This window comes from Gymnoscopelus microlampas (genome assembly GCF_963454915.1).
Source record: "Gymnoscopelus microlampas genome assembly, chromosome: 16".
NCBI classification, from domain to species: Eukaryota; Metazoa; Chordata; class Actinopteri; order Myctophiformes; family Myctophidae; genus Gymnoscopelus; species Gymnoscopelus microlampas.
In genome coordinates this window covers 11224772-11248890 of record NC_139953.1, presented here as the reverse complement: position 1 = coordinate 11248890, position 24119 = coordinate 11224772, and the positions used below count along the sequence as shown (strand labels likewise).

Genomic DNA, 24119 nt, shown 5'->3' with positions numbered 1-24119 from the left:
TGTCCTCCATACCGATGCGTCAAATCAAGGCCTCGGGGCAGTTCTATACCAACAACAAAATGGTAAACTCCGTGTGATAGCGTACGGCTCCCGAACACTGAACACTGCTGAACGGAATTATCATTTACATTCAGGAAAGTTAGAATTCCTTGCCTTGAAGTGGGCAATCACTGAAAAATTTAGAGATTACCTGTATTACGCGCCAACTTTCACTGTGTTCACTGATAATAATCCACTCACTTATGTCCTGTCAAGTGCCAAGCTCAATGCAACAGGATATAGATGGGTAGCAGAGCTCGCTGATTTTCATTTTACCATCCGATATCGCCCAGGGAAAGAAAATGTGGATGCCGACAGTCTGTCGAGAATGCCTGTGAATATGGAGAAGGTGATGGAACAGTGTACGGAAGAGTTGACATCAGATTGTGTGGCTGCAACAAACCAAGCTGTTGAGATTCAAGACTACAACTCACCATGGGTCTGCCCGATACTTACCGATCTCCAATGCACAGCACTGAGTGAAGATACGCACAAACCATTCTCAATTAAAAAGATTCAGCAAGCGCAACAAGATGATGAGAGTATTGGTCCAATAATGCAGTGCAAAGTGAGGGACAGCAAGCCACCGGGACATGCCCTCAGTAAGCCAAGCAAGTGTCTACTGCGTGAATGGGAAAGACTTCCTATTGATGACAATGGCATTCTCCGCAGAAAAACATCAAACAAAACACAGCTTGTACTGCCTGAGAAATATAAGGCCACGGTACTGAAAGAGTTGCACGATGATATGGGCCACCAAGGCATTGATCGAACAACATCGCTGATCAGAGACAGATTCTTTTGGCCCTACATGCAAAAAGAAATTGAACATTATGTGGCTAGAACTTGTCTGTGCCTGAAACAAAAGAGACCATGCAGAGAAACACGGGCACCTCTTACCAATATTGTCACCACACAGCCGTTTGAACTTGTGTCGATAGATTTCCTCCACTTGGACAAATGTAAAGGCGGTTACGAATATATATTAGTAATTGTTGATCACTTTACTCGTTTTGCACAGGCTTATGCCACCACCAACAAGTCTGCCAAAACAGTTGCTGATCGAATATTCAACGATTATGCCCTTAAGTATGGGATGCCGGCTCGCATACACCATGATCGAGGTGGCGAATTTGAGAATCAGCTGTTCGCCCAGCTGAAAAAGAACTGTGGCGTGGCAGGATCGCGAACGACACCCTATCACCCGCAGGGAAACGGGCAAGTCGAACGTTTTAACCGAACATTGCTGCAAATGCTAAAGACACTCAATGAGGAGCAGAAGACAAACTGGAAAGAATCCCTGAACAAGTTAATATATGCGTATAACTGCACACGATGCGAGGTCACAGGTTTCTCCCCTTTTTACCTTCTATTCGGAAGGTCCCCAAGGTTACCCATTGACCTCCTGTTTGGTCTTACCTCTGAGACAGGAAAAGCAGACCATCGAACATACATGGAGAAATGGAAAAGAGAAATGCAGGAAGCATATGAAATAGTGCGAGAGAATACAAAGACATCAACAGACAGAAGTAAAAGACACTATGACGAAAAAGTGAGAAGCTCATTGTTGCATCCCGGTGATCGTGTCCTGGTCAGAAATATGACACCAAGAGGAGGCACTGGAAAGCTTCGCAATCATTGGGAAGAGCACATCCATGTTGTGATCCGCCAGGTTGGAAATGACATCCCAGTCTACGAAGTCAAACCTGAGCAGGGAAAAGGAAGATTGAGAGTCTTGCATCGCAATTTGTTGCTACCGTGTGATCACTTACCGTTGGAAGTCCAGCCAAAGGCAACACCTAAGGAAAAGGAAAGAAAGACAAAAACAGTCGCAGAAAATGTAAGCCAGGAAGAGGAATGTGACGAAGATGAATGGGGGTATTGCTATGAGCCGATGGTGCAGCCTCAAGTGCCCAATGCAGAAAGGGTCATGGAGCATGTCGACAGTGACACCCAAGAGGACATTGACCAGGGGACACCTGTTTTGAATGCTGACGAGCCAATGGTTGGAGAAAGACCTGTGACAAACACAGATGAGTCTGAGACACAGGATGACTATGTGCTGTTGGAAGATGAAAATCAGAATGATGATGTACAACCAGTTGAACAAGCCCAGTATGAAAACCCCATATCCCCATGTCAAAGTTCAAGCGAAGATGAGGGAGGACAAGTACATGACAGGCCAAGGAGAGAAAGACAAGCCCCTAGAATCTTTACATATGACCAACTTGGTACCCCAGCATGCTATAGTGCAGCACATGCCAATGAAGTGCTTTATCGGTATCAGCCCCAAGTTCAACCCATGGCAATATGGCCAAACCCATTCCAGATGTACCAACCCTTCTTTATGCAAGGATACTAGACCTAAACTAGGTTTTGGACCGTTCCATACAAATGAAGATGTGATGTCGGGACGACATCTAATATTGCAGGGGAGTGTGTGATAGTGATATAATAGTGATCCAGTGTGATCCAGTCAAGACAATTCATTAAATAAATAAATAAGTTAAAGTTCATAAGTATACATTTAAAAGCAAATAAATCTTGCTGAAACCGTTTTGTGACATTAAATAAATGTAAACAAGTCATGTGAAAGTGATTAAAAAGTTAAAAGGTGAACAGAGACAAAAGAGATCACTGAATCTGTTATCTACTAGTTTCTACTAGTTCACAGTTTTGGTGTCGGTAATCGATTGGTCACGTCTGCAGGGAGCAGGGGATCTGTGGGAATGTGGGCCTGTTGCGTCATTCTCAATGCTGCTGACAGAGAACAAACACTATGTCTACATTCTTACTGAGATTTCCCCTGTTTCAGGTACAAAACGGGCATTTCTGCTCATGAATGTTTGAAAGTGTTATCATGATGTTTTGTTTATGGTTTGAGTAACTTTGTGACCGAATATTGAGTGTTTTAAAAGCATTAGTTTAATGGATTGGATTATGCATTGATTCACTGCAGAATGCAGCAGGTGGCCATGATTGCACAATAGAGCAGGTAGCCATGATACATGCAGTGTACAAGATTGCTAATGGATGTGTGGGTAACTTACATGCAGTTATGTTCATTCTCCAAGAGAATAAAGCACCAAGCAGTATTATAAAGTCAAGAGAAAATGATTGTTTGTGTTTACAGTGTTTTTGCACTTTAATATGATTAAATTCATGGTTATTGAAAAAGATGTATATTTACCTCTATAGTTACCTGTTGAGTTTGACCTGTTGAAAAAGAAAAGATAAATGGGAATACAATGATACCTGAATGTTTACCTGACTGAGTGTAACCTGTAAAAAGAAGATAAATGTTATTGTCTTTACCAGTGTACCTACCTGTGAAAAGAAATGTGTTAAGTTGGAAAAAGGAACATTATTGTGACTATGTAAATATTTCTGAACTAAATTGAAAGTAAAGATTCTCAATGCTGCTGACAGAGAACAAACACTGTGTCTACATTCTTACTGAGATTTCCCCTGTTTCAGGGTTTAACACACGCACGCATGCACAAACGCACGCACGCACGCACACACACGCACGCACGCACGCACGCACGCACGCACACACACACACACACACACACACACACACACACACACACACACACACACACACACACACACACACACACACACACACACAAAAAGACAATGTTACTGAATGGAAACATTAACAAAGATACTTTTACTGTGTGCTGCACTGAAAAAGCATATGTAGGCATATTTGACCATAAACAAACATTCATAGCCTTGTGTATTCCCTGAAAAAAGAACTTTAGCGTGTTCATTTATTGTTTGAAGATTGCTTTTGGCAGAGAACATGGTGATAACAGAAGTGCTTTGTGTGTGTGTGTGTGTGTGTGTGTGTGTGTGTGCGCAATAGTCAACGCTGTACCCACATTGTCTCTTGCTATTTTATTTTACAGCATGTCATTACATTGACCAAGTATAACCACAAGGTGGTGTCGGTTTAGAGTAGGACAATATTGGGCATACAACCTACACCCACTAGAGGGTGCTGTTCTGTCCAGCAGCTAGCCCATTGTGTCTGGTTTCATTCTCATTGCAGGCATTGCTTCTTATAGTTGGGGTGTACAGTGCAAGACCCCTCTTTATCCCAAACACCCCAAATGTACTTAATAGTGTTTTGAATCTGTATATTAATCTTGGTGCTACCGATGTATTTTATTTTATTTTCTATCCATGCAGTATGCACCACACTGTAGCAGATTTAATTTGCACATGATTCAGATACAGTAATTGAGGCCAGATTGGTCTGTCTGTCTGTCTGTCTGTCTGTCTGTGGTCTGTTGCTCAGCATGTGAGTGTTTCTGTCTAGTTAATGGGAAATATTCCACACACCCTGAAAGGCAGATCAGCTGGGTGGAAACAGAGGGGTGAGGCGGTTGAAATGACGGCATGCAGGAACATCCTCCCTCCCCGCAGAGTTTATAAATGGACCTCCATTAGATAATCATTATCAGAGTGAGCCCAGATACAAACAAGCACCTCTGTAGTTGATTCACCAGAGCTACTTTTAGAGCTTATATGATAGATTATATGATTGCCTGTATGCGATGGGACTAACCAACTAACCAGATATCGCTGGATATGTGATAAAAAAAAAAGAAACTGTAATCAGTTTCATAAACCAAAGATTTGATTACACAGATATATAATGTGATTACTTTCATGTTTAGTATTTTAGCAGACATTTTCATTTAATGTAATTCACTTGAGCGAGCAGGTCAGCACTTTGCTCAAGATAACGTTGTCTTTTTTGGCCATGTAGACTATAGACCAGGAGTCTTCAACATTTTTCAGGGCTTAGCTGAGAGAGAGAGAGATGAAGCAAATTTTCATAGATTTTATAGATGGCCTCTAGACTTGTTTGACAGCACTATCATCATGTGTTTTTAGTTTTTACGCATCATTTTTATGCGTATTCCATTTTGCATCTTATCTACGTTGCCACTTAAACCCTCAATACTTGACTCTATGCTTGGTCTGCTGTTTTCCCCTCTATATCACACCACTTCTCAGAAAATAACCGATCTACAAGCTCACAACGTGTCGCAGCTTGTAGATTGGCTATTTTTGGTGAATGTTCCCCCCAGAATAGAGATACTCGGATTCAAGTGGTTAATGTAAAGAAACGTTCCATAGATTTGGCAGCCGCCCTGTAGTAACCCCCTACCTAGGGGTCCCTGACCCCCTGTTGAAGACCCCTGCTTTAGACTAATTTAGAGAAGCCAATTCTTTTTTAACCCTTTTTCTCTCCAATTTAGTCGTTATGCAAATTGATTATAGCCTGGTAAACCCTTCCGGAAATCTCATTTGCATTTGATTTCTGAAATCAAACACAAATGAGATTTCCGGAAGGGGGGGGGAGGGTTACCAGGCTAAATTGATTCCTCCCCACATGCATTTCTGTGTTGTCACTGCTGTTATCTCCTACTGACTCACCCTGCCAGTAGACTGAGAGAACGAGAGCAATCCATGGTCTCGAAGGGCGGATCCAAACCCAGGCGCCCGGAGCAGGCGCGTCCTCCGATTGCTTCACCAATCTATGTCCCCGCCTCCCCTCACCTCCCCCCCCCCCCCCCCCCGGTCTGTGCACGGAGCAGGCTGACGTCACCAAATTTAGAGCGACGCCCCTCTGCACTCTGGTTGGTTAGGAGTTAACAAGGTCCTAAGACCATCGTTCCTGCACCGTTCGCCCAGACGTTTTTTCTTTTGAAACAAAAAAAAAGGCTGGGATTCCGAGGCTACCCTGCCAGTGAGGAGCCCCCACCAGGAGGATGTAGGGCCTTGGTCCTATTCCTCCCGCCCAACACTCCCCGCTGACAGGGAGCCACCCCCAGCCCGTAGAAGCACGTACAATGCCCAATATCACCCTCCCCGCCCGGATTCACCACAGGGGTCCTTGACATGAAAACGTTTGAGAACCACTGTTCTACTCACCTGGACCTCACCCTCCATCACCCCCAGGAGATGCACTAGGTCCTCCTTGGAGAGATCCACCGTGCCTGGCTTTCTGCGCTGCTGCTGCTGCTGCTGTGGTGCATTCTGGGGGTTCTTTATGACCCCAGACACCACGGAGGTCTTCCCCTCCTCCTTCCCCTCCTCTCGCTGGACATTGTTCTTCTTCTTCCTCTTGGTAAGCTCGGGCGTGTTCTCCTCTTCCTCCTTGATGAAGGTTTTCTCTGTGGGCTTGACGTGTCCCTCCTCCTCCTCCTCTGGACCAGGCTGGATGTTGCAGCTCCTCGATCTCATCGTCGATCTGGAAACAAACGTGACAAAACGGGGCGTCAGGGTTGGCCTTTAACCGCTTAAAGGCCATGGATTCAAGTTTTCAGTCAACACGACTGATTTCAAGTCATTTGGATTTCATAGAAGCCAGCATGTCTTCTATGTAAGCTGGTTGCACAGCAAAAAAAGAATATCTACAAGCTCTCAACGCATTGAGAGCCAGGGCCGGATTAGCACTATGTGGTGCCCCAGGGCGACCTCAAATTGAAGTGCCCCCCGTGCGCCCGCGCGCGAAGCGCTTGCGCGAAAAATTGGCGGATTTTCTTAGTTTCTTTCCTGTTTTTGGTTACTTTATTTCGGTTTTAGGGTTATGGTTATGTTAAGGCTATGTTATTTAATTCTTATTTGGTGCCCCCATTGGCTGGTGCCCCAGGGCACTCGCCCATAACGGCCTATGGGTAATCCGGCCCTGTTGAGAGCTTGGCTCATTATTCCTAAACGTAACCTCAGTAAAACTAGGCCTAAACCTACCCTTATTCCTAACCTTAACCTCAGTGAAACTATGCCTAAACCAAACCTTATTCCTAACCTTAACCTCAGTGAAACTATGCCTAAACCAAACCTTATTCCTAACCTTAACCTCAGTGAAACTATGCCTAAACCAAACCTTATTCCTAACCTTAACCTCAGTGAAACTATGCCTAAACGAACCTAACCTTATTCCTAACCTTAACCTCAGTGAAACAATGCCTGAACCTAACCTTATTCCTAACCTTAACCTCAGTGAAACAATGCCTGAACCTAACCTTATTCCTAACCTTAACCTCAGTGAAATGCCTGAACCTAACCTTATTCCTAACCTTAACCTCAGTGAAACAATGCCGAAATCAAACCTTATTCCTAACCTTAACCTCAGTGAAACTATGCCTAAACCAAACCTTATTCCTAACCTTAACCTCAGTGAAACTATGCCTAAACGAACCTAACCTTATTCCTAAACTTAACCTCAGTGAAACTATACCTAAACCTAACCTTATTCCTAACCTTAACCTCAGTGAAACTATGCCTAAACCAAACCTTATTCCTAACCTTAACCTCAGTGAAACTATGCCTAAACAAACCTAACCTTATTCCTAAACTTAACCTCAGTGAAACTATACCTAAACCTAACCTTATTCCTAACCTTAACCTCAGTGAAACTATGCCTAAACCAAACCTTATTCCTAAACGTAACCTTAGTGAAACTATGCCTAACCCTTATTCCCTAATTTACCAATTTCTGGTGGTGAGCGTTCCGAGAAAAAACGGGGTTCCGGTTACCACCTTTAAGGGACCATTTGGTTCCTAACAATCAATCATTTAGCAAGAGACCCCCCTGGAACCTTCTCAAGGACCCCTGGGGAGAAACACTGTCTTACACTAAGCTGCTGGAATGCAGCTTTTCTCTCTTTTCTTCAGGTTCTGCACCAGGCAGGAGGATTGTATATACATCTGTATACTTTATCCATATTTGTTGGAGGGTGTCTTTATTGGGATGTCATTCTACTGTACCCAATGTACTTCTTTGCCCTGTATCTGTAACTTTTAACTGCTGTGCTGTCTCTGGCGCCTGCATTTCAATAAAGGTATCTATAAAGGTATCTCCAAAAATGGACATTGAACAGGAGCTGATTGGACCATTAGTGCTTCAACAGGAAGCACTGCTGTTGTACATTTTAAAGCCCCAACAGTAAGTATTTCAATTATAGGCTGGGGTAGCCTGAACTCCAGACGTCTGTAAGCTCAAATCCAAGGCAGTTTTTTTTGTTGTTTACCAAACAACAACAATTCAAACCAGCCTTATTTGAACAGCTGCCACTGTCACTCGTTGTGCAATGAGCTAGGTCACTTCAATTGAGATGGTGAACACACCGCCACATAGTCCTGATCTAATTAACTTCTATGAGACCGGTGATGAATCCTACTCTGAGCAAGGCACAACAGCAACAGAGGGGTGACCGATGTTGACTGTGAATAAGTCTGTGCGCATTTGTTGTTTACATTCTGTACATTCTGGACTTGTTTGGATTGTGAGTGTGTGTGTGTGTGTGTGTGTGTGTGTGTGTGTGTGTGTGTGTGTGTGTGTGTGTGTGTGTGTGTGTGTGTGTGTGTGTGTGTGTGTGTGTGTGTGTGTGTGTGTGTGCGTACGTGGGTGGGGGTGGGGGGGACGTGAGTGCGTGTTAATAGATGATTGAATACTTTAATATCATGTTGGAGGGCTTGTTGCCATTGTGGTCCATTGTACTCAATGCATTAATAAGACATTCAATACATACAGTACATTACATATCGGTAACAACACCAAAAGAAGCAAAAGATATATTTGCAGTGTGTGTGTGTGTGTGTATACGAGCGCTCGCGCGCGCGTGTGTGTGTGTGTGTGTATCCATTGGATTGTGTGGCCATTGGCACACTAGCACACACACAGGGGGGGGGGACCCTGTGTGTTTGTGTGTGCGTGCGTGCGTGCGTGCGTGCGTGCGTGCGTGCGTGCGTGCGTGCGTGCGTGCGTGTGTGTGTGTGTGTGTTTGTGTGGAAGATGAAGCCAGTGGATTTGAACAGGACAAAAGTTCCCTAAAGCTGGGGAGTGCTGGGGATGAAAGCAGTACAGTGACTCAGGCACTGAGAATCCTGGCAGTGGATCGGTAGCAACCGTTCAGCAGCCGGGTGATATTATTAGTTGTTACAGGGGAGCAGCCAAGATCTCTCCCCAAGGCCTGAGCTGTGTCTTCATTTTGTGTGTGTGTGTGTGTGTGTGTGTGTGTGTGTGTGTGTGTGTGTGTGTGTGTGTGTGTGTGTGTGTGTGTGTGTGTGTGTGTGTGTGTTGTAGTAGTGTGTGTTGTTGTAGTAGTAGCAGTAGTAATTTGAGAAATAGACATTTGGAGTGCCATTTTCCTTATCCTCACTGGAGAAATGGTTGCTTTTTATGGTTTAAACCCTATACATATTTTGGATGGAGCTGTATTGCATTCACTGAGATTTGGTGGATTTTCTCTTTTGTTAAACATGCATTCAATTATCAAGCCTTACATGCCTTCCCCATGGATCAGTGGAACAAATTAAACAATAAAAACCACATGACTGAACCCTAGCATCCCTATTCTGGGGGCGAATAATCTGCAAAAACAGCATATATTGGCATATTTTAGATGGCTGATGACTGAAACCTTGAGGGTCAAACGTGCCAATAGAGAAACAGCGCTTAAGTGACATAGTAAAAACATACCCTCCCCCTCATTATCATAACACAACAGGTGTGGGCATGAGGAGGCGGAGGGACTAGGACAGGTGGGTGGTGCTAAGGTGGTGGAGGAGGTGCTAAGGTGAGAACCAGGTATACTTAATGAACTGGAGGCGTGTCCACATAAAAACATAATTTTAACAATTTCTGTACACTTTTTTGAAAAAGATCTTCCTCCTAGTATAGTCCTAACCATAATACCTGATGATTATGTTTTAGGGGGGGGGGATCACTGAAAATCACGGCACCCCGTCTTTAACTATAGTGATAGCCCTGCAGCTACACCCTTATGGGACATAAGTAGAGGAGACACTAAAAATACCCATTTAAAATTTCACCAACAAACAGCTGCTCCTCAGATGCTCAAGGACCATTAGGGCAAGCTTGAAGTGAATGGAGCAGTTGCTGACCAAACAGCTATTAATAATTCTCAGCATGTTGTTCAGATGCTTTGATATTCAAAGACACATGTCCTGTGCATAGCAGGAATGTGACGGGTAATGATTGTATTGAGCATTTCTTGCACTAATGACAGCGAACAGGCAATTTTTGACCCTTATTTAACTAATAAGACTAGTACCAGGCCTCTCCCCCTGCAGGACCTTCTCCCAGCTCACTCTGCTAGTCTGGGTTGGGTCAAGGGCAGAGTGCAACATCTCTCAATGGGTCTGGAGCCAGTTGCACCACCACCTCACACTGAGTTCAAACTTAGCCTAGATATAGCTTAAATGTTTTTTAAAAAGCCATTTAGACCAGGAAAGTATCGGTGTCATTTTTAGATTTCTTTGGCTATTCAAAAATAGCAGATCTACAAGCTCATAGCGCACGACCGAGTGCCGCGCTATGAGCTTGTATATCTGCTATCTTTTAAAAAAAAATGTTTTTTTTTTATGCCCGTCATTAAAAATATATTTTTTTTTAAGCGAACATTTGTAAAATATTTTTGTTCCAGGGACCCCCAGAAGCAAAGATTTGAGTTACAAATGTTCGCTTTAGAAATATATATTCAAAGATTTGCACACATTTTCACGATTTTTCAAAAATAGCAGATCTACAAGCACTCGGTGCCGCGCTATGAGCTTGTATATCTGCTATTTTTTAATAGCCAAAGAAATCTAAAATGACAGAGATGCGTTCCCGGATTGAATGGGTTAAGCTGTAACTAGGCTAAGTTTGAACTTAGTGTGTGAGGTGGTAAAACTGGCTCCAGCAGGTCTTTAAGACACTATAAGGATCAGTGCCGAGATACATACCTATCAAACTACTTCTCTAGAGTGATTGATGCCCACGGGCATAACACCAGAAGGAGTGTCATCTGACCTCATTCCCCCCAAATTAGGCTCAAGTAAGTCACGATTCAATCCCGAGTCGAGTCATACCGTTGACTATAAAATTGATACGCAATACCCCCTTGCTTGGCACTCAGCATCACAAGTTGGATTGGTATGGGGTAAGGCCCTGCGACATAGCGGCATGTCCAGCGGGTGTAGCCTGCTTGTACATCTAGCTGCCTCATGCTACGTAAACAGAAGATAGGCTCCTGACCCATGGGTCACATGGATCGGGACGTTTTGGTTCCCAAGGCTGGGAGGCATGCGTTAATCCGACAGACCTTTTCTCCGACTATGTGGCATCCGCGTGCGGTTAGGGTTAGGGTGCGGGTTTGGTTCGGGTTTAGTATTGAAACGTCGGAGCGCTGCACTGTCGGAGGAATGCGCTGTCGGACTAACGTACTGCACCCCCCAAGGCTACTTACTTACTCATATTCCAATAGCAATCATTGCTCTTTAGTGAACAGAAAATACATTTTCAGGTCAGGAAAATAGCCGATCTACAAGCTCACTTTCACTTTATTTTTTTTCTCAAGTGAAAGTGAACGTGGTTAAGTCTGTGTGTCTTTTATGAATGTAGCACTGGCCCTTTAAGGAAAGTGCTTAAAGAGGGGTGGCCAGGTTTGTGGCCTCCTGTCTAGCCAGAAGCCTGGCTTGAGTGTTTGTGAGAGAGACCTGGAGGCATGAGGGGTACAGACTAATTCTCGGTAAGACAATCTGAAACAAATGACAAGGTTTTTATAACTCATTGTAGCAATAGTGTGTATATATATATAAGAGTTTAGATAGGCTGACAATATTAGGCCTGTAGTTAATTATACTAATGTATATCTGTATTTCCAGAAGCCTCCATGTCCTTTGAGCAGCAGTACCCTGTGGCTGTGCAGGCCTATATCAATGGGAGCCATGAACATATATTGACTCATTGGGTATGTTTGTTATTTTGCCGTATTTTGTCATCTTGCTATAGGGGCCTAATGTCTGGGATGAATTGTTGGAGGGCTGGTCTAATGCTTTATTATTTGATTTGTTATAGGAGCTGAACTAACCATCACTGTTTTTCCCACCGTGCCATATATACTGTTTAGACTGGGTTTTTGCTATTGGACTGTATACAACTAGAAGTTCGGGCCGCTACGCGGCCCGAACGTCTAGCGTGACGCGTCGTTCACTTTGCAGTGCGCCATGTCTGGCGTTGTATCTCCAGCCGTTGTGGCTTTGGTGAAGTTGTCGTCATTGTGGTGGAGAGAGTTCCTTGTATAGATTATTACTATTTATCACTATGGAAGCCGTCGAACTGGTGCGATCTGACGGCATCCTAGAATTTATAGGTAGGATGTGATGTCATGTGATGTCATGCTGTCGTGAGATTACGTCACACTGGCGTTGTCATCGTGATGTCAGATTACGTCACACCGTCACACTGGCGTCGCATACGGACAACCGACATGGCGCAGGATTCAAATTGTATATATACTAGAGGGTCGGGGCGCTGCGCGCCCCTCCCCCCTATCCGCTGCGCGGTGCTTTGTGTTTGTTGGTCTCTATAATATATAATAAAGCCATAATAGGAGATGTTCCCAATGGAGCTATGCCCAAATATGGAGTGTGTTGTCTGACCTCACTTGGGTCTCGTTGGGCGGTGGTCGGCGATGACGCTAAGGAACAACATGGCCGACTGTAATGTTGTGAGTTTGTGTTGGCCGCAATTAATTATGCTGCGAGGGGGCAGATGTGTGCTGAGCAGTATGAAGTGGCCTACAGACTGCGCGTAGTAATTCTGCACGTTGTGGCGTGTCTTGTTAGTGACATTGATATGTTGTTTTTGTGTTTAATCCCACACAGTGGCAGGTTTTTTTGGGGGGTTTTGGGTTTAGAAATGTATTATAGGATATAGATAGGGTTGACTGAGGACAGAGCTATACTGGGCCATTAAGTAGCATTGCATGAGTTTGATTTTGTGTATTTGTAGTTTGTTTTGATTTGCTTATTTACTTTATTTGCTTTTGGTTTTGCATTATTTGGATTTGATTTGTTTAATTTCTGTATATTTAGTTTAGAGGCCCAAGTAGGCTCTGAAGCCCTTACCCTTATTGCCCCTTTGCCTCGAGTTTAGTCCCTTTGCAGAACTCCCAGTAATACTAACCGCTTTCTTCCTTTCTGTATTTTAACCTGACTATTTTATACCAACTGTTTGAATAAACTTGACACATTTGATACATCAGCCTCTGGTTCTGTTCATTCTGAACCCGTACCTTTCTGAGGAACCATACCTTGTTCAGTCCTATATATCTATATATATACAGTATGATTAATGTGTTTAAAGAATCCCTCACTCTTATATGTGTGGGTGGCGTAGTCATTGCTTCACATAGCCCTGCTACATTAATATTGAACCAATGAAAAGTATTAACAAGAGTGTGCGACTAAATAATAACTACATTGGATCCATTGGAACACACAGCTTATTTTCTCCACTTCCTGGAAAGTAAGGTTTTTGGTCATACAAGGTTTCTGCCCGACAGCAACGATTTGTATTCTTAGTGAAGAATTTTGTTCAGCCATGCAGAGTCTGCAGACACTCTGACGCACGCGCGCACACACACACTCTCTCTCTGACATGACTTAATAAGGGAATGCGATGTCTGGGACGAAGGGATTATGAGGATGCTCCTGTCATTGTAATTCACAAGCAGGGTGGGGGGTGTGCAGTATGTACTTTTGCTATTACCAGTGGTAGACAAAAAGTACTCAACCCCAGTACTTGGTCCCCTTCTTTTTCCCCTCCACACAAATCTCTTCACTGAATTTAGCCTATCTACATGCTCACAATGCGTTGTGAATCGCGATGTGATGTGTTGGGAGCTTGTAGATTAATTAGCACTTTTCACTCATTTCTGTTTGGGGCTTAATTAATTCCCAATATATTTTTGTAAATAGCAGCATCTTTGACGTGGTCATACGGTGTATAGCACGTGCCACCGCTGCAAGTTGTCACTGGCAAGTGGCAATAATGATCGTTGAGTACTTTGTCCATCACATAGAATCTGAATAGAATCCGCGCGTTGATGTGATCCTTTCTCCACCCGTGGAGAACCAACCACTCAACATTGTAGGGCGTAATGTACCGTACAGTACTTGACCAATATCGGTATCTAGCACCCGTGCTTGAAATAGTGACACTTACAGTGAGGGCTTGAATATCAGTTAAGTGTCCAGTTACCATCTTTAGCAGGGTCACGGATATAGCATAAATAGACAGATCATTATTGCCACTTGCCAGTGACAACTTGCAGCGGTGGCACGTGCTATACACCGTATGACCACGTCAAAGATGCTGCTATTTCTGTGCTGAGGTGGGTGATATATCATCCTCTTAACTAGTCAGAAAGAGCAGGTTTATGAATGTGCTTTAAATGTTATTGGGTTATTAAAATGTATTTCATTCCTGAAATGCAATCAGTCCCTATACTCTAGCGAGCCTTTACTATATCATCTCGGGTGGAAAACTCTCATATGTCCAAAACTGTTGCTTTTTCAGGATTCAAATTCAAAAATAGCAAAAGTAGCAGATCGACAAGCTCGAAACGCGTCGCTTCGCGCCGCGTTTCGAGCTTGTAGATCTGCTACTTTTGATGCTATTGCGTGACGCTGTAGTATGATCAAGTAGGGCGTTAATTAACGAAATAAATCAAAAAGTTAGAACATGGAGATAAGAGGTTTATGCCCGACAGCGACGACATGATGCTATATAGATGGTAAACATTACAGGAGATTGTGTGAATGAGCCCAGTCTTTCAGCCCATGCAGTGACCTAACATCCATACATGCCTTACATGGGAGTCTTAAGCTCTCACAGTAGAGTGACCAGCCTGGGCCACAGAGAGGCCAGGGCAGAAATAGAAGTCATAAAGCAGACATGGTTTGATAGCATCAAAACCAGGTCAGAGGGAAACAGGTTTAACAGAAAGTCAGACTATACGCAGTCAAGCATAGACGTTAAAACTTCATTTTAACGTCTATGCTTGGGGGTGCACAAGTCTTATATGTGTTTTTAAGTTGCTTGATTCAATATTTAGATATTGCCCATTGCTCCTATACCAAAATGAACATCAATACATGTTAGACTCTTTGACACCACACATCCTTTGTTCTGGTGACTGATATTGTCTTTCTAATGTGTGAGGGGGCCGTGTTTAAAAAAAAAAAGATTATTATTATTATTTTTACCCTTATTATTTGTCTTTCTTTTCTAAATGTTTTAATTTTCAAACAAATTAATAATAATAAATAGATACGGTCCCCTCACGCTTTAGAAGGACAATATCAGTCACCAGAACCATGGGGACGTGTGTTTTAAATGAGTCTAACGGTTAAAAAGGAGATTGAAGTCGAATGGTCTTACAATATCTAAATATTGAATCAAGCAACTTAAAAACTGTCTGGGGTGCACACTCAAAACCCAGAGTAGACGTTAAAATGACCCCAGAAGTGTTTAAAAGTGAAATACCCCTTTAACTCTGAGAGTGCACAAAAGGAACCCGGAAGAAAACCTGAGAGGAAACTGCAGAATGGAAACCCAGGAGATGCTGGATTCAATCCAAAGCCAGCGATGGAGGGAGGGGATACGTGTGGGTACAGAGATAGGGGGTCTTAATATCCCACCCATGACCCAAAATTGCATTATAAAAAAAAATGCCAGACGCCAGAGGATTAACCACTTCCTCATTCACATCAAATCTCTTTACATTTACATAACATATTTAGGCTGCTGTCTTGTGATGACCTACAGTACAAGGCACCCCCTTACCTCCAGGACATGATCTGTATAGTCTTCTTTCATAGTGTGATCAACAACATGTACGTATGCTGTTGAATGTTAGCACCGATGCTATTAAAATAATACAGTGAAACCGTTGTTATTGCTGATATATAATATATCAATCTGGGAACCCATCGGCAAAAAATATCTTGAGAGATTAATAATATATAGGTATCTTGCACCGTTGTCATGTTTATGTGGCTGCGATTGTGACTACTTGCTGCTCTAGTATAAATACTACTATTGCTGCTATTATATACAGTAAAGGTCCTTACACACCGGGGGCGTTTTTTTCATGCGAATAATACGTTCTTTTTAAAAACCTTATAAAGTCAATGCACGCTTCCACATCAGTTTCGCGGAGCGAAAAATTGTCTTTTATTTATTCGGACTGAGTCCGAATTTTGCGTATATTCGCATAATCGCCGGTGTGTAATGACCTTAAGTGTGTATACATGTGTTTTTCTGCAGTAAAATGGCCATGACTTATAGTACATTATATGCCTCATGTTTCATTGCATACATTGTATCATTATTTGTTTGTTGCACAGTACTTTGTGGACCTCACAAAATTGCATTTAGCTTCTTGTACTTATACTAGTAGTGACAAATAAAACCTTCTTGATTCTACACCCCATCCCACACACCTTAGATAAGCTAACACAGGGCGTCCTGCGACAACCCTGGCCAATGCCCCAAGTGTCCGGGACTCTTCTCACTCCTGGCTCACAAAGCTGTGAAATGACAGCAGTGGCGAGCATTGGGAGGAAGTAATTGGCATAATGACTAAATTGGGGGGAAAAAAGGGTGTAAAAAAATATGACACTATCACAGGGGACACATGTGTCACCTTTCTGTCCTCACGCCCCTCCTTTATCCCGGAGTCTAATCAGCAGTGGTGTAAAGTAACTAAGTACATTTACTCAAGTAAAGTACTTAAGTACTTTTACTTTACTGGAGTATTTCCAATTGTCTATACTTTTTGAGTACTTTTTCCACCACTGCTAATCAGTGGGAACGGGTCCAGAGCGATGACATCACTGCTCCCACAGATGGGGGCTGTCAAACAGGCCGGACAGACTTTTGAATCAGACACATTGAATCAGCATGATGTCACTTCCCTCATTAAGACACAGGCAGACAGAAAGCAGTGGAAAGTCCATTTACTCAAGTACTTATACTTAGACAGAGTGTGGTGATGGGGTGGGGGGGGGGGGGGGGGTGATTGTTAGGGGGGCCATGGTATAGGGAACGGGACAAGGAAGAAGGGGGATAGATGGATGGACAGGAAGAAGAGAAAGGGCAAGAGAAGGGAGAGAGGAAAAGCAAGCCGCAGGTGTGTGGCAGGAAAAGAGATAAGAGAGATGGAGACAGAGGCAGCAGGTTTATGAGAGAGAGGATGGGAAGGATAGAAGGAGCATGAGAGAGTGTTCGTTTAACGCAGAGACCTGAGGGGTCCATTTGGTTCCATTTGTACATTTAGGACTTTATTGACTGTATGGGCAACTCCTGAAGTCCAGCAAAAACTGTTTTCTTTTTTTTCCAGCAAGTTTGGCCTGCTAGTCACTGGTTTTACGAGAAATGCATGATCTCAGTGATTTAAGTTTATCACAATTCCGTGTTTACACAACTGTAGTGGTTGTAGTTGGTCTCCCTGCTCTTCTAGTCAACATTTACATATTTTGGTCGGGTAGGACCACTAGTGGGTGACAAGTGGTATTGCGTTAAATTAAAAGGAAAATATCTCACCTTTTCTGTTTTAGCTCAGTCAACAGCAGATATTTCAGCACTCTCACTGGGTTGCACGGGGGACCGTTCAAAGTTTATGGAAATGAATAGTCATTAGTAGCAACATTAGGATTTTGAGGTTCAATTCTTAGTTCACTGGCTATTTTCGAAACCAAGTACTTTACTTCAAGCACAAATTTGACAGAACAACTTTCACTTGCAGTTGAGTAGGCCTAATATTACTTGACCAGGAGTATCTATACTCTGACCTAAGTAGGCCTGGTGGATTTGAGTATTTTGTCCACCACTGATGATGTCAGTGTTTCAGTGTGATGTCACCACAGTGTTATGGTGTGATTGTCCTTGGGTGACAGAAATGACACCCAAACGAACAATCCATCTGTGTGCTCAGCTTTCTGTTTTGATGGCATGGCAACAGTAGTTGTTATGAAACCAAACACGAGGGCAGACATTGCTGTCACCCCCCACCTTAATGCATGCACGCACGCACGCACGCACACACACACACACACACACACACACACACACACACACACACACACACACACACACACACACACACACACACACACACACACACACACACACACACACACACACACACACACACACACACACACACACACACACACACACATATACTCGCACACACACATATACACAGAGATTGCTGAGCTGAATTAGAAAAGTGATCTCATGGTACCAAGTCTTATCACTTGGCCTTTGGCTGCCGCTGTAAGAGGCATGACCGCAGCGTCACCGGCACACACTGAAGAAAATGATTTAAACAAGTGGGGTGCGTCACCCAGCAATGATCTGAATGCAGATCTGCATACACAGTAAGATCCTCAGTGTTTATTTAACTCTGAGAGATGTACAACTGCAACCAAATGTCAGAACAAATACCAACCGTCACCTATTGTTCATCAATAATGATAGATTTTTTCAAAGCAATTTCAAAAATAGTCAATCTAGGCTCACACTGCATCACATCGTGACACTTTGTGAGCTTGTACATCGAATATGTTTGCAATATTTTTTTTTCACAATGCTCAAAATAGGGATGCCAGGGCTAATTATAATAGATTTGAAACAACAAATGCGACAAATAAGAGCAGTCTGCTCTTTGTTCTAATATCAAAGATTAGTACATTTCCAGAGTATGCAGCAAAAAAAAAAGAAGGAAGGAAAACAATGTACAGTTTCCCACACCCAGTCCATAAACTATTTTCCACTAACTGTATCTAAACAAAGTCCTTCAAAATAACCTGCAATGAAAACAGCGGAAAAAGTCTATTAATGACTTGTCCCTAGAGATGTCTGGGCCGGGCATCGCAAGCTGGCTGCGGTGATATCCAGTGGTGGACAGTAACAAAGTACATTTACTGTACTTTTTTTTCCACTCAACCTTTAGCCTATAGCCCCAGTAAAACTGATTAAGCTAAAATTCCCCTTCAAAAACAGGTCATGATCATCGGGACTTGTGGTTCACACACACACACACACACACACACACACACACACACACACACACACACACACACACACACACACACACACACACACACACACACACACACACACACACACACACACACACACACACACACACACACACATTATTGCTGCATCACTGTTACTTCCCCTCGCATCTTGATGCTGCAGCTATTAGTGCTTTGCAGTTCATTCCCCAGGGGGAAAGCTTTCAAAGTACTCTCTGGTAAAAGATCTATTCAATTAATGCCTCCACTAATGCACCATTTCCTGAAACACAGACATTTACTGGCTCTGTAAGAGGTGCCTCATAACTCAGTGATTCACTGTGTGTCTCATGCTGGTCCATTCATGACTCAAGTCTATGTACCAGATACATTGGTTTGGCGATAAGTCGGCCATTAGTTGACTTTTTTGATGGCATCTGTGTTTTAACACAACCTGGTATCCCTGGCATTTAGGCAAAACATTTGAAAAGTCTATCTTTTTTTTTATAGCAGATTATTATTATAATTTTGCTTATAAGTTAAATGTTCTCAAATAGAAACGTTAATAAAAGGTTCCTCAGATTGATTGGAAAAGTTTTGAATTATTTTGACAAAATTATCGGTAGGACTCCTTTCTACTTTTGGTACTTTAAGTACATCTTGATACCAGTACTTTTGTACTTGTACTCGAGTACATTTTTAATTCCGGACTTTTACTTGTAACAGAGTATTTCTACATTGCGGTATTGATTGCTTTTACTTAAGTAAGAAATGTGAGTACTTTTTCCACCACTGGTATGGAGGCACCTGTCTCAACTACGATGCCACTGACAGACACAAGTGGTGTATTTGTGATGAGTGGTTAAGCAGCACTTGTCATTGGTTTGAATAAGGGTGGAAAGTTAGGAAGTATTCTCGTTAACATAATTGGGGGTCTACGACGGTGTAGTTTGATATTATTTCAAGCAGCACTCCAGTATATTGTATACAGTCAAATCCGTATTCTGACAGTGTAAAAAATGGAACCAAATGGACCCGTATCTCTGAGTTGAAATTAACACTGTGCAGTGTTTGGTCAAGTTATGTCAAGTTAAATGTAGTTGTAAAACCCTTTTAAAACAGGCATCAGTGCTGCTGATGGAACAAAATAATGATACCCCATCTATGATTTATTTTTATTTAACAGGTTTTTGCTTCATTGATAAGAGAGTTTACCAACACAACAGAGTTTATCAATAAAGAATAGTATTTTGTTCCACATGCTAACCATTGCTCCTGCTTTAGCGTCAACCCCTGAATTAATCATTTAATTACAATTTGCACCAATCACATCAGCACAGCTCACTTTTGCTCCACTTTCACAATGTCTTAAGCACTTGAATGTGTAAACATTGACTTACTGTAGCATTGGAGCAGTGCTTCTCAAACCTTTTCATGTTTCAAGGACCACCAAATTAAAATGTATGTGGCCGCGGACCCCCACCTGAAAATATGTTGTGCCAGGGGACCCCATAGACGATTTGTGTTGTTAAAATATTGATTTTTTTCCCTAAACATTTCAAGACTGAAGCCGAGCTTGTAGATATTCTATTTTCAAATAGCCGATGTATATAGGTTAAACAGATTTTTTATGATTAACTCATTTTTCTGGGGACCTCCTGGAATCCCCTTAAGGACCCCTGGTGGTACCCAGACCACCCGTTGAGAACCACCACATTTAGAGAAATGATATGCCATCAAGGTAGGCAGTCTTACCTGGCGTCAGATGTAATGAAGTAGTGAAGTAAAACCCAGAATTTCAACCGTCCTATTCAGTCGCAGTCAACTTATATCAGATTAGTAGCATGTGGAAGAGGTCACAAATTGTCAGAACACTATTTTTGTTTGTGTTTGTTTTTCTTGTATGATTTTTTTCTTGTTAATCCTTTAAATGTGCTCCTTCTCTGTCAGCATCCAAAGCACAGTAGAGTAGTCCTTCCCAACACAGCTTCAGTTCTATCAACAGTCTGTAATCACACACAGTTGTTGTTGATTTTTCTTCTCCTGAAATGTAGATTCTCCTTTCCCCCCTTAAACTGTTCTTCAAAATGTTGCTCCTCTTTTTTTCCTTCTCTTCCATCCAGGTCCAAAAGCACAATAGAAGATCGATATGGAGAAGAACAGCGAGCCTAGTCCTGTCTCCTGAAGTTTGGTCTGACAGTCTGACAGCTCTCACTGACAGGGTGTGTGTGTGTGTGTGTGTGTGTGTGTGTGTGTGTGTGTGAGAGAGAGAGCACCACAGTGAGCAGGAGAGAGGGAGGAGGGGGTGGTAGGGACAGAAAGAAAGAGAGTGGGACAGCGAGAGAACGAGAGAGCTACAGACAGTGTGTGAGGGATAGTACAGACAAAATGTGTTAGTCCCCTCTTCCTTCTAGTTGTCCGTTTCTGCTTTGAAGAACTTGCTCATTCACTCATATCCAGATGTATGTGGTGACTTCAGCAGCTCGGGAGAGGAGCACGAACGGCCTCTGTCACAAGGAAAGAGACACTTCTCTGCTTTTGTTCCTAGACAGAAGAATCTAGAGCCCAGTATAGTCTGGTTTGGGCTATATTTAACTGCTGCTATCAGCCTCTCTCTTTCAGCAGCTGAGGATTCAGACTGAGGGAGGCCTTCACAAGACCCCCCCCCCCCCCCCAAAACACACAAACACATGTGCTCGCGCGCGCGCCCACACACACACACACACACACACACACACACACACACACACACACACACACACACACACACACACACACACACACACACACACACACACAAACCCTGTGTCTGGGGAAGTGCTCTCTGTGTGTCTCTCTGGCTGAGCACTCCTGATACAAGACGCTCTGTGTTACTTTTTAGTTTACTTTAGTTTAGTAATTAGTTTAGTTTAGTTTAGTTCAGGTTCTGTTCGGTACTCTTTCGATAATTCGATATTTTTAACATTTAAGTTTAACATTTTAATTCGGTTCATTCTTTTTGGTTTGGTTTAGTTTAATCCACAACGGTTGTGACAGTTCTATTCAGAGGACTGCAACTTATCTTGTTTTAAAGACAGAGTTGAGAACTTCCAAGATATAGCAGTAGCCCTTTCATTCCAAAGCTTATTTCATCCCTTTCATAAATAATTGTGCCCTGACACTGATGTTTCTTGCACTTCATCTCAAATGTAATGGTGCTATCCTTAAAGACACCAGTTGATGCCAGAGTCATGCTGATAACAGCTAGCCTCAAGATAATGAGGACCACTATTTGAGTTGTCAGCAAGCCTTTTGTGAGTGTGTTCCAAGTCTCAAATAGTGGACATCTGTGATTTGGAATGAAACTCTTGTGTTTTACTGCTTTTCAAGTAACCATGTGAATAGCCTCGATCTCCAGGCTTGTATTGTTTAGTTTACCATGTGAACTAATGAGTGTGGGCACACATTAAATTGAGTCTTGTTCATTGTTTTGGTGTAAAAAGAAATACTTGGACATTTTCCTCTGACCTGCTCAGCATTTTACCTTAGTTGGATCAATCCTGGTGACTGTACAGGGGCCAGGTGAGCCTTTTCAAACAAAAAAATGATTTATTCACAGCTGTAAATATGTTGAACATTTGTTCCCAATAAAACCCAAGTGAAAATAAGGTGTTATAAAATCAGAAACAGTGAATCACTTCAGTGGAAATCCTGCTGCTGCTCCTGTTAGAATTGTGCCACCACAGCTTCTATGAGTGTCCCCTAGTGTACTTTACTGGTTTGAGCATGTGATGGTCAAAGATAGACTTGCTAATTGGGAAAAATGTCATACAAGTTTATCTCTTATCCTGGCCGAAATTGTGTAGGCATATAAGTAGAAAAAATCAATATTTTACACTTGCACATTATGTTGTCGACTTGTACTGTACATTGTTAGGGGGTAAAAGTATTTCCAATATGTTACCGTCCAAAATGATTATTATTAATGATTATTTTTATTTTTACATATCTCTAAAACATATTTTCCGATGTGGAATTATGAGTGTTGAATTCCCATGTAACAAATACCTTGTTATGAAGCCACATCAATTGCAACAACAAAGTAGCCCTATTCATACACATAATTTACGCCTGCATCTCACTTGTACCCCAACTTGTACATACTTAATGGTAATATACATTATTTCCTGTGGTAGGCTACAACCTAAAACATCTTCTAATAGCACAACATTCATCTTTAAAATCAGGATGGCTTGTAAAACAGCTATTTTTATTCAAGCCACAAGCATTCATTGTGTATTGTGTTATTTAAATAAACAATCCTTACACAACACTGAAGTATTTTTTTCTTCTCTCAGTCAATTTAACACAGGGGATTTTACTGTAAAACATTTAATGTTGTTCTTACAAGGTCCAAGTCGTGTTTTATCTGCAGGAAAACAACCCTGCCTCTACGAAATTCAACTTATATGACTCAGATACCAATCACAGAGATGCATTCACACACTGGCTGTAACAAATGGAGTTCTCCACACAGGGGCGCTACAGTACTGTGATCTCTCTCAGTGGTTGTTGTCGCCAGCAGAACACAGCCCTCTGTAGCTGAACTCCCTGAAGAAATATTATCCAACTATTGGAGTAAAATGATACATTTATTTCATAGAAGAAGACAGAACAGTGTACATTATGAGTTCGAAGGACATGTCTAGGTTGTCAAAGTGTCTCAGCAGCGGAAACAGGTTAAAAGAGATCAACATGGACGCTGAAGCCTAGTACAGGTGACAATGTAAAAGTGAAGCAGCAACATCAACCAGGCTTTACAACCACAAGACAATGACATTATGATGAACACTGTTCCTGTAAACCAGGGTAGGTCTTCATTCACTGTTAAAATCTTACAGCTAGTAGTGAAGCATAGTGCTAACCAACTTTGTTAGTTGGTTGATTAGACATAGCCCTGAAACATGAACCGATTGTTCCTGGTTTTCGATTTGTTTGACGTTTACAACTCTCACATGTACATATACGTTCAGATTTCAAATATAAAGTGCTTACCCCCGAGCCACGGATGTTACAAGTTGAGCCGGCCCGCGATAAGTACCTGCATCTCCCGTATTGTTCAATAAAAAGCATTTTAATCCGATCGGTGGTCATTTTCTATTATTTTTTTGTACTGTATCAGAGTGCAATACACC

General features: G+C 42.4%; 1 protein-coding gene across 5 annotated transcripts in view; it reads right to left on the bottom strand.

The window, feature by feature from the left end:
* The window catches only part of filip1b (filamin A interacting protein 1b), a 50376-nt gene extending 28925 nt beyond the window's left edge, over nucleotides 1-21451 (bottom strand). For 2 of the 5 annotated variants that reach the window (XM_084081800.1, XM_084081798.1), the window contains exons 1-2: nucleotides 20701-21450; nucleotides 5995-6313 (exon numbers count right to left, since the gene is read on the bottom strand). In XM_084081800.1, coding sequence (XP_083937926.1) covers nucleotides 5995-6306 — 312 coding nt within the window. In that variant the 5' untranslated portion in view covers nucleotides 6307-6313; nucleotides 20701-21450. Of the gene's footprint in view, nucleotides 1-5994; nucleotides 6314-20700 lie in introns of all 5 variants that reach the window. The other 3 variants (XM_084081801.1, XM_084081797.1, XM_084081799.1) reach the window with 2 other exon arrangements.
* Nucleotides 21452-24119: the final 2668 nt, after the last annotated feature.